This window comes from Syngnathus floridae, chromosome 14 (genome assembly GCF_059516105.1).
Source record: "Syngnathus floridae isolate MCC-2025c chromosome 14, RoL_Sflo_1.0, whole genome shotgun sequence".
NCBI lineage: Eukaryota > Metazoa > Chordata > Actinopteri > Syngnathiformes > Syngnathidae > Syngnathus > Syngnathus floridae.
The window spans coordinates 3,028,590-3,040,384 of NC_142426.1; the positions used below are offsets into that span (position 1 = coordinate 3,028,590).

At 44.4% G+C, this 11,795-nt stretch overlaps 2 protein-coding genes across 6 annotated transcripts in view; one reads left to right on the top strand and one right to left on the bottom strand.

The window, feature by feature from the left end:
• The window catches only part of trim110 (tripartite motif containing 110), a 31,628-nt gene extending 20,019 nt beyond the window's left edge, over positions 1–11,609 (top strand). For 2 of the 4 annotated variants that reach the window (XM_088395737.1, XM_088395736.1), the window contains exons 3-9: positions 9,048–9,562; positions 9,630–9,725; positions 9,795–10,028; positions 10,146–10,168; positions 10,374–10,519; positions 10,605–10,876; positions 10,955–11,609. In XM_088395737.1, coding sequence (XP_088251863.1) covers positions 9,074–9,562; positions 9,630–9,725; positions 9,795–10,028; positions 10,146–10,168; positions 10,374–10,519; positions 10,605–10,876; positions 10,955–11,224 — 1,530 coding nt within the window. In that variant the 5' untranslated portion in view covers positions 9,048–9,073 and the 3' untranslated portion in view covers positions 11,225–11,609. Of the gene's footprint in view, positions 1–6,993; positions 8,353–9,047; positions 9,563–9,629; positions 9,726–9,794; positions 10,029–10,145; positions 10,169–10,373; positions 10,520–10,604; positions 10,877–10,954 lie in introns of those variants that run through there. The other 2 variants (XM_088395738.1, XM_088395735.1) reach the window with 2 other exon arrangements.
• sall2 (spalt-like transcription factor 2) lies at positions 166–7,551 on the bottom strand. 2 transcript variants are annotated; one of them, XM_088395731.1, is made up of 3 exons: positions 7,038–7,551; positions 1,178–4,796; positions 166–1,070 (listed from the first exon to the last, which is right to left on the bottom strand). In XM_088395731.1, the coding sequence occupies exons 2-3, from the start codon at positions 4,553–4,555 to the stop codon at positions 789–791; spliced, it is 3,660 nt and encodes a 1,219-aa protein (XP_088251857.1). In that variant the 5' UTR covers positions 4,556–4,796; positions 7,038–7,551; the 3' UTR covers positions 166–788. The 2 variants fall into 2 exon arrangements, with proteins under 2 accessions (XP_088251857.1, XP_088251858.1); XM_088395732.1 differs by lacking the exon at positions 7,038–7,551 and adding an exon at positions 6,088–6,907.
• Positions 11,610–11,795: the final 186 nt, after the last annotated feature.

Genomic DNA, 11,795 nt, shown 5'->3' on the forward strand with positions numbered 1-11,795 from the left:
GTGAATGTACTGAGCTGCATCTTACGGTGACTTAAAGGAGATTGCGCCATCTATCGTTCATATTCTACCAAACTAATAATTATAAAATGAATAATGTAAAGAACATTTTTGCGTTGAATTCACCCATTAAAAAAAAAAGATTGTTCTTTTCGGTTGTCCTTTTTTTTCATCCATTTTTTTAATACAGAGATAATTAATCTACAGTTCACAACAAACATAAACTTGATGTAGCTTGTGCCACCGGTTACTTTTGCACCAAACAACATTCATATTGTTTATGTCCTCAGTAGCTTCACAAAGACTGCAGCTGTGCTTCTGGTTAGTCCACAATGCATTATTGTACTGTAACTACTATAAATCAAAACATAGGAGACAAACAAGATAATATTCCACACAGAAATGCATTGACACTGTTGGTCTGGTTTGTTATTGCAAAGTGAATTATTTTTCTGAAGGAAGTCTCTTTTGCTTGAGCCTCTTGGTAATAGGTCAGATTTGAAAACCATACCTGAGGTAGACGTTATACCTTTCAGTGTCGAACAGAAAACGAAACCAGATCTGACATACAACATTGATACGCTTAATTAGTCAACACCAGTCTTGTCACAGCAATTACTGACAACAGATTTACTTGAATAATTGCATTTGTGTGATATACAATATGTCTGTTTTTTGCAATAAGACCAAACAAACCCATTGACTCACAACTTTCACAAACAAACATTACTGTGACTATCAAAATGGCAAAGCGACATGAAGGGAAAGAAGCACTATTCAGGCATTCAAGTTCATTCATCTCCCGCTTCATCGGGCGCTCCCTTTTCCAGCTTGGACTGCAAAGGGGATTTAGCAGACTCGTTTATTTCCTGGCTGGTCGGAGTAGTATCGTCGGTTGACCCAGGACTGTTGTTGAGGAAGGCTTGGTACTGGTTCCAGAAACCCGCTGCACTTGTGGAGGCCGGAATAGTCAGGGAACTTATCGATGACTGAGCTTGGTCAGCACATGAACGACTAGTGCGGGCTAAAAAGCGGGTTGCTTTGGTTACTACACCATGGTGCTTCATATGTCCCTGCGCATGACAACATCAAACAATAGCATTAGCTTCACGTAGCAAAAGAGCAAGCATGCAGCACCCATGTCAAAATGATGTGTGATGGATTCCATTTCTTTTTTTACCTTTAGTCCGCTGCGACTAGCATATGCTTTTCCGCATTCAGCACAACAATAGGTCTTCTTCTCGGGGCGAGCTATTGGAGATGGGAGAGTCGGGGCTAGGCTAAGAGGAACAGAAACCTCCGGTGCTTCACTTGGAGTAGATGCATTTACCTTATTCACACCATCTATTTGGTTGTTTCTCTCATATGAGGCAAAATTAAAGTTCTGACCTGGGTCCCTTGTGAAAGCGGAAGCCCTATGTGCATCACTTCCTTGACTACTTTCTGCACTTTCTGAGGCTGACATCATTTTGGGGTATTCCTCAGGCACTTCTGCTTGGGTTGGTGTTGTCGGAGTACAAAACTCATCTCCGTCGTCTTCCCTAGGTCCAGGTGATTGGACCTCACAGGAGACTAGGCCTGGATCGGGGGCTGGAATGCCTATAGCTGTAGTAACATCTTGATTCTGTGTTGAAGAAGAAGAAGTTGTACTCGGACAGTTATAAGCAAAGGTTGTAGGTGTGCTTTGTTGATCCAGTAGATTTGATCTGGGGGAGATCGTGACTGTTTCATCACAGTCCACGGCCATAATGTCCTGCAGTCCAGTGGTTTGGGAAACAGGTGAAGATGATTTGGAGAGCAGATCCCCGGAGGGTTGCTCACTTCTGTCGTCTTTGTCGATACGGGAAAATTCATCCGTTTGCTGGGTGAGTGGCAGGGGGGCACTTGCACAAAGGAAAGGAGGCTCATCGGTGGGTTCTGGTGGAGTTCGGGTTGCGCTATTCATGAAGGGGTCGGGGCTAAGGTCACTGGGGGGGTTGAGGTCTGCGCTACAAAAGCCAGATTTGGTCGTCGTAGCAGTGTATTGAGCATCGGAAGTAGGACATAAGTCAGTTTCGACGTTTTGAAATTGTGGACTTGGGGATAAGCTTGTCAGGTTACCAGGTTGAGGTGTTTTACTCTTGCCATTGCTTTGTTCACCCATGTTGGACTCTGGTTGTTTAGCATTTGATTGGGCTGTCATCTCACAGGCAGAATCATCAATGCCCACTGGGGGCAGTTGACCTCCGAGGTGCATACGAATATGGTGTTGGAGTACCAGAGCATTGGTGAATTTACGTTGGCAAAGCGGGCAAGAATTGTGGACGCGAGCGTTCGGGGGCCGAGCATGATGGGTTGCCAGATGTGAGCGGAGGCTGCCTTTGGTTGAGAAGGATCTTCCACACAACTTGCATGGGAAAGGGCGTTCTCCAAGGTGCGTGGCTTGGTGCAAGCGCAGCGCTCTGGGGCAGCTCAGAACCCGAAGACACACGCCGCATTGATTGCTTGCCAAATTATTGGCTGCACCTGTGATGCTCAGTGCTGGTAGCAAGCCCCCTGCAATGGCACTTGTATTATTGACGCCCATGCCAAGGGCAGCGACCATCTGTCGAGTGAAGTTTGAAACGGATGTGGAGACCGGGGTAGAGGAGGGTGGAGCTGCCATGATATACGTGGTAGAAGTGCTGCTATCGCTCGATTGCGCCTCCATTGCCGAGGTAGAGATAGCGGAAGAAGTCCATGGGGAACTTGACTGAGAGGCTGTCTTTTCCAGCTTCTCCACCAGCCTCTGCAACTTGGAAGTTTCAGATGTAGGTGTAGAGATAGCTAGAGAGGACGCGGCAGTGCTTACGGGTTTATGAAATGGAGAGAAAGGGAAAGACATGTTTGAAAAGCTGGAAGAAGCTCCTTGGTGGGAACCTGGATTTGAGGGTAACGGGTTGCAGAGCAAGCCCAAAGCCGGGTGCAGTGTTGAGTGTGGCACGCTTGAGGTAGAGCTCGAGGAACCTGATGGGAAGAGAAGCTTAGGCAGGTGGGCTAGCTGGGAGTAAACGGCAGGAGAAAGCATGGGAGCTTGAGGGGGGGTGTTCTCGTCAGAGTTATTTGAGTGCTTTGAACCCTTCAGCAATCCTGCGATGGTAGACGGCGACGATAACGTCGCATTTGAAAGTAAGGAGGTGGCTAGCGAAGAAGACGAGGCGGCCGAGGAGGTGGAGGGGGATGAGTAAGACGAGCCAGAAGCAATTGAGACTGCAGCTGCTACAGCTGCTGCCCTATTAAGTTGAAGCAAGGAATGTGAAATCAAAGCCAGATCCACACTTGGAGCCAAGGGTAACGTGCAAGGGGTGGACCCCCCAGATGCCCCTAGAGGGAACCCACTATTGCTACCACCGACCTCCATGTCATTTCCATAAACGTCGTCCTCAGGCCTGCTTTTTGGCTTCTTCTCCGACATCTTCAAAGCACTATTGTTGCAACTGCTGCTACTAGTCTGACTCATATCTGTGGACGCAGTGGGCCGCAAAGCCACGCCAAACAAAGATGGTGGAAGGAGTGAAAGCGAGAGCTCTGGGTTTTGCTCACGGTGGCGTAAGAAATGCACTTTGAGGTTGCCTCTGGTGGTGAAGCGACTCAGGCACACGGGACACTGGTAGGGCCGCTCCCCGGTATGTGATCGGAGATGTATCTGCAGGGCCGAGTCCCCGCTAAAAACCTTGCCGCAAAAGCGGCAAGCGTGCTGGAGACGGCTAGTACTGCTGGAGGAAGAGGTAGATGAAAGGTTGGCCCCTCCGGAAAGTGATTGCAAAGCAGATTGTGCATTTGGGGATACCGACGAGAGGGCCGTGTTTAGGTAGCTCTTGCCGCAGTGCTCAGTCATGGAGATATCATTTGGAGGTTTCTCATTGAAATAATGGCTCGGTAGAGCCAAAGATAAAGCCAGTGGATAGGCGGAGGAAGTCATGGCAGCGGTTGAAGATGTGGAATGGTCTGAAGATTGCATGTTGACTCTCAGGTAACTATTTAGCCCTGCTGCATCTGCACCTGTGGCTTCCATTTGCGGCTTGCATGTTTGCAGGATTTGAGACAAGGCATTGTTTGATTTGGAAGGTTTGTTGGCTACTTGGGAGGGAAGTAAGGTTGAAAAACAGGCCAGGAGAGGAGCCACAGTTGTGGAAGGCTCAGTGGCAGGAGTTTGACTCGTTGGGCTGCTGGCCTGTTTGTCTTCCAGACAGAGTTGAGGTAGGGGTGGAAGAAGATGCTGAGAAGGCGTGTCGAGAGAATAAGTTGCCCCACCCAGACGAAGTACTTGTCTGCAGATCTCCTCTGTTATTTGCATCTGGTTAATCTGCCTTTGCTGAAGCACCCGGAGCTCTTCTAAAATAAGAGCCAGACTCAACTGGGCCCGAGTGGGAGCGGCTGAGGTCGACGCCACGCCTGGACTAGTTGTCGGAGTAACGGGGCTCGGTGGACCCTCGGGTACTCGGCTGGGGCTTCCTGGGTGTGGAGGACACATGGATGCAGAAGATGATGAAGATGAGGAGGTTGTGGTGGCTGATAGGCCCAGTTTGGGAGAGGCCATGGGGGCTCCCCTGATAGAGTCTACGAGGCCACTAGCAGAAGACGGGCAGGTCTAAGAGCGAGGTGGGGGTTGCTGGGATTTGAGCGGCTGGTAGAGGGATTGCTTTAAGAGAGGGAATATTTTGGATCCTTTTCACAAAGAGAGTCTGTGGGAGGTGAGCGAGCAGCTGGATACTTTGAGGAAAGAAACGATGACGAGAACGAGGGGGAATCTGGATATGACCTCACTGCTAAAGAGACACCTGGGAAAAGTAAAAAAAAAAGGTTTCAATGTCATTAACAGCTTTACCTCCAGAGGGTTCAAAGGAGTCATATCTTGGTCTGTGTTGCGCACCATGTTTTTTGGCCGCATTTTTTTTTTTTTTTTTTTGCCCAATGTTTTGTTGCACTACGCTAAGACCGCAGTCACAGTCAAGATATAATTTAAGGACGAGCAGAAAGGCCAAGAAAATGAGGTGGCATGCAAAGAAAATAACAACATCCTGGCAGGCAAATGACTCACAGACCAACAGGAATCTTATTTTGGCCAAAAAGGTTCAAGAGACAGATGTGAAGACTCATGGCCACATAAACAGTCTTACGTCAACTGGATATGGAAAAAGCACTTTGCAAGAAGGAATGAGTGGCACAATCAAATGTGGGACCTGGGTTACTCCTCAACTTACAATATTAGGCCACATTCAGTAATAATGGCAAATATCTCCTTCATGTTTGTCTTTGGATTTCATTGAGGCTATTGTGTGGCCTTTGTCTTTTGAGCAAAAAGTGAAGCTGCTTCACTTTTACAGGCCGTCGAAGCAACTAATCACTGCGGCAAGACGACAACATAAACTATCCACGACAACTGCAGCACGCCCTTTTCCCTCTTTTAGCCAGACAATGGTTTGAAATGCAAAATTAACTTCACACGCTCTGTTTGTGACTTTAGTTTAAAACCCCACCATTTTTGTTGTCAGTATTTCTGTCTATTCTGTGGAATTGTTTGTATTGATTAATTGCATTTTTGTGCAATTGATTTATCCAGTCTTGAGGGGGAAATAGAGTATAGTAGTATGCATTGGTATTGCATTTGTGGCATATGGGTTAAGTAGCCAAATTTGATCCATCTCAGGGTCGGTGATTTTGACCCTTGCTGTTGACTGAAAATAACATCAAGTCTCAGGTCGTAACCAATCACGACTCAGCTTCAGAAAACTGCGACGCCTGTGATTTTTCCTGTTTAATTAATATTCCACAAACAACACTTATAACATTGCCTTTCGATGAGTTGAGCACCCTTAAAAATGCTGTGTTAAAAATAGGACTAACCCAGGAAGTTGGGTCAGTTTACTGGGTTGTTGATAAAACTGGTATTACAGATATTTTTTTTCCCACCTTTGTACCCAAGTGCAGTTTCTATACTTTTTCCTTTTTAAGTACAGTAATTGAATCTTCTACATTTACCAGAGTATTGTTTCACACATGTACTTAAGTAAAGAGTACTTTAATGCAGCATGACCCCCTCGCCCCCCCTCACGCACACACACAGCTTACTTGTTCATTTACTACTTGGCATTCAAATGGTGAGCTGAGACTCATCACCCTCTGTAGTGAATTCTAATCCTGGATGATCCAGACAGCAAACAAATCAAATTGTGTTTTTAAAATCGATGTACTTAAGCCGAGTCTGAAATTCCTGTGCTACTTGGTCAGATGGGTGCAAATAAAATGCTCGTTCATGGCGTGCAATTGTAACATAAGGTCTCTGACACGCCAAAGTGCGTCGATTGTCACGATTCAATGCTATCATTCTCCAAGCCGGTAAACAATGCGCTTGAGACGAGCTGGAATTTACAACAATGGCGTTGAGAGAGCACAGCTGAATGAGCATCGCCTCCTCCAACACACAATGCTCCCTTTTCACGCCGACATGTTTAACACGTGGAGAGAGGTGCACTGGTTGGAGAAAGAAAAGATGCATGACGAGGAGTGAAATGATGATCCACGAATAAGGTCATCATAAAAATGACGTTTTATTCATTGGAAATCTGATGTGGTGTTTGGATTCGAACCGAGCCAAACCCGTTGGACTCATGTCTTCGAGACAGGCAATAGGATCGTTCTGAGCTACATACAAATTATTTAAGCATGACATAAACGTTTGCGCAATTTGTAAAAAGAATAAATGACTCGGTCCATTATGTCAGCAAGATCCGGTGATGCCATCTCACCAAGCCTACGACGACGCGGCAGGCAGGCGGGCAGGCAGGCGTGCCATGTTCGTAGTAAACACGCACACAAATATGTATGGCAGCGAAATGCGCGCCCCCGCTACTGTACGAGCACCTGTTGCACGCTGCGCGCGCCCCCACATCATAACAAGTTATGATTCATAAAATATTATGACCGGAGGGGAAAAAAAATGTCCCGGATGTGCAGCCCAACCCCCCTATAGGCCACCATAGGCGACACAGCTTCATGACCGTAATACAAAAATAACTTACCATGTTTCAAAGGATGATTTTGGTTGCGGAATACTAAAAAGGAGGAGAGGCTCCGGAGCTTGTATGATCGACGCCTCCTCTCAGACGGGACACTGACGCACTATTTCCCTATTTCACCACCAGGGATGCGCAGTAGGATAGCTGCATTTTCACCCTCAATTATTTATCTCCCTTGTTAATCTCTTTTCTTTATTTACTGACAAATAAACAAGTATTCGCGAGTGTGCTGCTGTGACATCCGGGTGGGCATGACGGTGCAGATCGAGAGAGATGGAGGCTTGTTTTTTTGTTTGTCTTTGAACGTCTCAGGGCCTGTCTGCGTTCTCTACTGGACCGTCTGTCCGTCCGTCCGTCTGTCTGTCCGTTCTAATTAATGACCCTCACAGCCAGGCGATCCTCTGGGAAAGTGACTACGATTACCTCCTTATTAGCTCTCCAAGTGCATCCGTCTCTCACAAAACACGCGCACACACTTCAATGGCTGGCTCAGGCCTGTCAGTAATAAAAGATTCAAATTCCAAATCATTATTACGTAAATGTAGGCTGACTTGAAAGTATAATACGGTATAAATAGGAAGTGCAATAAAGTATTTCTATTTAGAACATCTTTATTAATGTATATTATTGTTTAGATGCATAAAAGTAAATCAAGTGTGCTGTTTAAAATCAGCAAGTAAAAGAACGTGTCTTACACCTACAAAGCCGCTAGATGTCGCTCAAAAACAAGCATTGACGATACGTACAGTACTACTGTATAACGAGTCCATATTTTGCATGGGTGTGACCGTTTTGGCAAATATCACAAGATTATTTTGCATTTTTAATGTTGATTGGTTTCCTGTTCTTTATTACAGTCCTTTTTGTGGTATGAATGTGTGACATATATGAAAGTCTGGCCTCCACAAAAATATACACTGACCATTGCTTGACATTTCAAACTATTCAGCTATCTATTTTTTTCTTTCTATGGTTATTCTGATATGAGCTAACTTTTGGTGAAGGGCAGACTCAACTAGGGATGAATCTAAAAGGCATTTATTCCAACTTTTAGAGACAATTTTAATTTGATATCTCTAAATTTTTGAATGCACATTTCCGTTTAGTGCTTCAATGTCTTATTGCATAAAGCCTAACATTTTGTGAGCAGTGTACTATACAAGACAATATTGCCCCCGCCCATCTCACTATCACGTGACTGCACTGAAGCCTGTACAGGAGCTACAGTAGTTGAATCCTTAGGGATTAACCACGGGTCAGCATAGTTAGCAACTCGACCTCATCGATGGCCAGACTGCAAATACCTGGACGCCTTCAGGTAGTAACCCAATCCTCTGTAATATTTTCTCCAAATATTTCCCCATGTAATACGCTACTATTCATTTAATATGTAAATATATGAGATTGGAGTTGGGTATGCAACAGATGACAGTAAAGAGGTCAGCAAGCTGTCAAGGATGATCTCCTGATCCTTCCACTTAAGACGTGTCCGTGTTTCAACCTTGTTTTATGGAATGTATGCCAATGATTCCATTTCTTCCTAAACTGTACTGTTACTGTTTTTAACTAAAGATTGTCCAAATCTGTTGATTTCAGGCTCTCAAATATGATCATTCTATCAATAACCGATCTCAATGAATCTTTCTTGTGTGATATTGTTTAACTGTTATTTACTTGTTTTAACTAAATAATACCAGCTAAACGAAAATAATTATTTGATGAACAGTATTGGGGGATTTTTTTTTTTTAAAATACTATTTCCTGCAAATAAACTGTTGTCTGGTTACTTGATTAATCGTAGAATAATCAATTCTAAAAGTTTTCGATAGTGACATCCCTTGTCTGTACCACTTTACTATTACGTAGAGGAGTGGAATTAGGACTTGTTTCTCACACAAGACTGGTACAAATATGTTTTCCACCTGTGGTTCTATATGTAGCAAGAATAATTTAGTCCTGTTTTATTTCCTAATATTAAAATGATTGCTGCGCTGTGTCTCACTGTGTTGTTAGCACAACTTGGTAAACATCGCCTCATAATGAGCTCCACGACAGAAGAGTTGACCTGCTCCGTTTGCAGAGATCACTTCAGCCAGTCCCTCCCACTTCCCTGTGGCCACAGCTTCTGTCCTGCCTGCATCCGTGAGGCCTGGACTGGTCACGGTGAGAGCAAAGGTCATTTTACCTGCCCTCAGTGCGTGGAGGAGCACGGTCAAGTGCTGTGCGACTGCTGCTCCCCGGAAATGGATGAAGGTCTGGTAAACATGGCGGTCAAAACGTGTCTACGGTGCGAAGTGTCGCTGTGTGCAGAACACCTTAGGCACCACCTGGAAAGACCTGCATTTAGCACCCATTTGTTGGTGAACCCGCTCGGTAACCTTTCTCAGAGAAAGTGCCCCGTACACACAGAGATTCTACGCTACTATTGCGCTGATGAGAAGATCTATGTGTGCTGTGACTGTCTACTGGAGGGAACCCACGTCCAGCACAACGTCAAAGGTTTAAGACAGGTGGAAGAGGATCTAAAGGTTTGTTGTTGTTGTTTTTTTACCGTTAGCTTCGGAAATAATGTGGCTCAAAATTGTGTTTTCTCAGGTGATTCTCCAGATGCTGCTAGGAAAGTCAGAGGAGAAAGTCAAGAATGGAGAGGAAATCCTCAAAGAGTATGCCAACGTCGATTCTACCGTTGCAGTGAGTAATGATGACACATTTGCTCAAATCAAATGATCTTTTGAAGATAATCCACATCTTCTCAACTAGGACTGTCTGATGGAGGAAAATACACAAGTGGAGCACCTGGGCTCAGAACTGCAGGTCCAAGTGGAGAAACTGGTTGCGGGTCTAAAGGAGCTCACGGAGAAGGACAGACAGCAAATCATTGAGCGCGTGCATGAAGACTGTACTAAAGTGAAGGAGGACGTGAGCCAAACGATGAGCATCCAACACTACTTGACCTCGCTGCTAGCTGAAAGTGACCCCTTCCTACTCATCTGGGTAAGCTAGGCCACTGGGATCACGATTGGATAATACAAGTATGTGTGTATCTCACAAATGTATGGAAATGTAGTTTGGCCACAGAACTAATTACTGTGTCGATTTGACTTTCCGCAGGCTTTTCAGTGTGATGACACAAAGTAAGTCAATGGTAGCAGATTTTTTTGTGTGTGTATGTACTAGTAGTGCACCAATCACAACAATAGTCACATGTCTCTAAATTAGATCCAAACAAAAAAAAAAATCTGCCTTTACAAATCTAACATTCAGCAAACATTGAAGTAGCTCATCTTCTGCTCATCCATTGAGATGTGTGTGAGGTTTTTTTTTTTTATTGCTTTGTAGGTTACTAGCTGATCTTAGCAGTCCCCTTTTCACACCAGAACCTGTTAGTTTGGACAGGAAGCACATTTTGGAGGACATAGAGGGCAAGTATCGAGAGTTTATCACCGCCACCCTCTGCTGCCTCAGCGAACTCAAGAGGGAGCTCTGTGAGTAAATATTTACATATATACTACATCAGAGGTCTTTATAAGTTTAACTGAAGATATATTTTTTTTTTCCTTCTGACCACAGTGACCAGTCCTCTGACTCTGGATACCAATACATCTCATCCTCTTCTGAGCATCTCTGATGACCTGCGATTGGTCACAAGGGTTAAGACACGACTGCCCTACGCGGCTCACTCAGAACGTTTCGACCACTGGCCGCAGGTCCTCACACTTCAGAATTTCTCGGCCGGGACTCACTACTGGGAACTAGAAGCCGAAGGATTCTGGGATATCGCCGTCTGCTATAGGAGTATTGGACGGAAAGGGAAAGAGGGAAATTCTTTTGGGAACAACACGGTATGTGTGTATTTGTAATCACTGCAAAAAAAATGAATCCATCCGATAGATTCTTATTCAAATTTTTTTTTTCTCCAGTTTTCATGGAGTTTGACCCAACAACATGACGGGAAACTGGCTGCTTGGCACGACCGCAAGAAAACACGTCTCGCATACAAAATGAGCGGCAACCGTGTTGCTGTCGCTGTGGACTACAGTGCTGGCACCATCACCTTCTCTGAAGTTGGAGCGGCCAATAACCTAACTCATGTCCACACTTTCTGGACCACCTTCACTGAACCAGTGTCCTTGGGCTTTGGACTTTATAAATCAGAGCTCAACAGCTATATTTCAATTGTGAAAGTATGACGTGACCAAGGGAAGGTACAGTTTTACAGTGTAGGAAATAGCTGAACTGTTATGGTAAGCTGGAGTGAAACGTTAGCTTGTTTGTCAGAAGTGGCTTGTAGAAACTGGAACATTTGCATTCAGTGTCATATTATATATAAGCAAACACTGAAATGTGTTCAACTAAGTGAAATACAATAGAACAGCTAAATTAATTGTTGTCATTCAATACTAAAATTGGAATTTATGTACGGTAAGTGAATTAAGTTCTTACCTGCTCAAACTGTTGCCCTCATAAAATACTCATTTCATTTATATTTAGCAATTCCTGGCGTAAATGTTTAAACAGATGTTAATGACTGCGTGATAATAAATGAAATGAAATAAAAAAAAGCATTAGAACCTTGATGAGACCATATTTTAGGCATCTTGTATGATGATGTTTTGACTTTTGAGACATTACAGTACTAAATTGACAAAAGGTCACATTAAGAATAATTGTTGTTTTCTATGTGAGAGAGCTTTATACACACTTAACCACTCAAGTTGTTCCGTTGAAACGGCCTTGGTTTGGTGTTCAATTACTTTAATA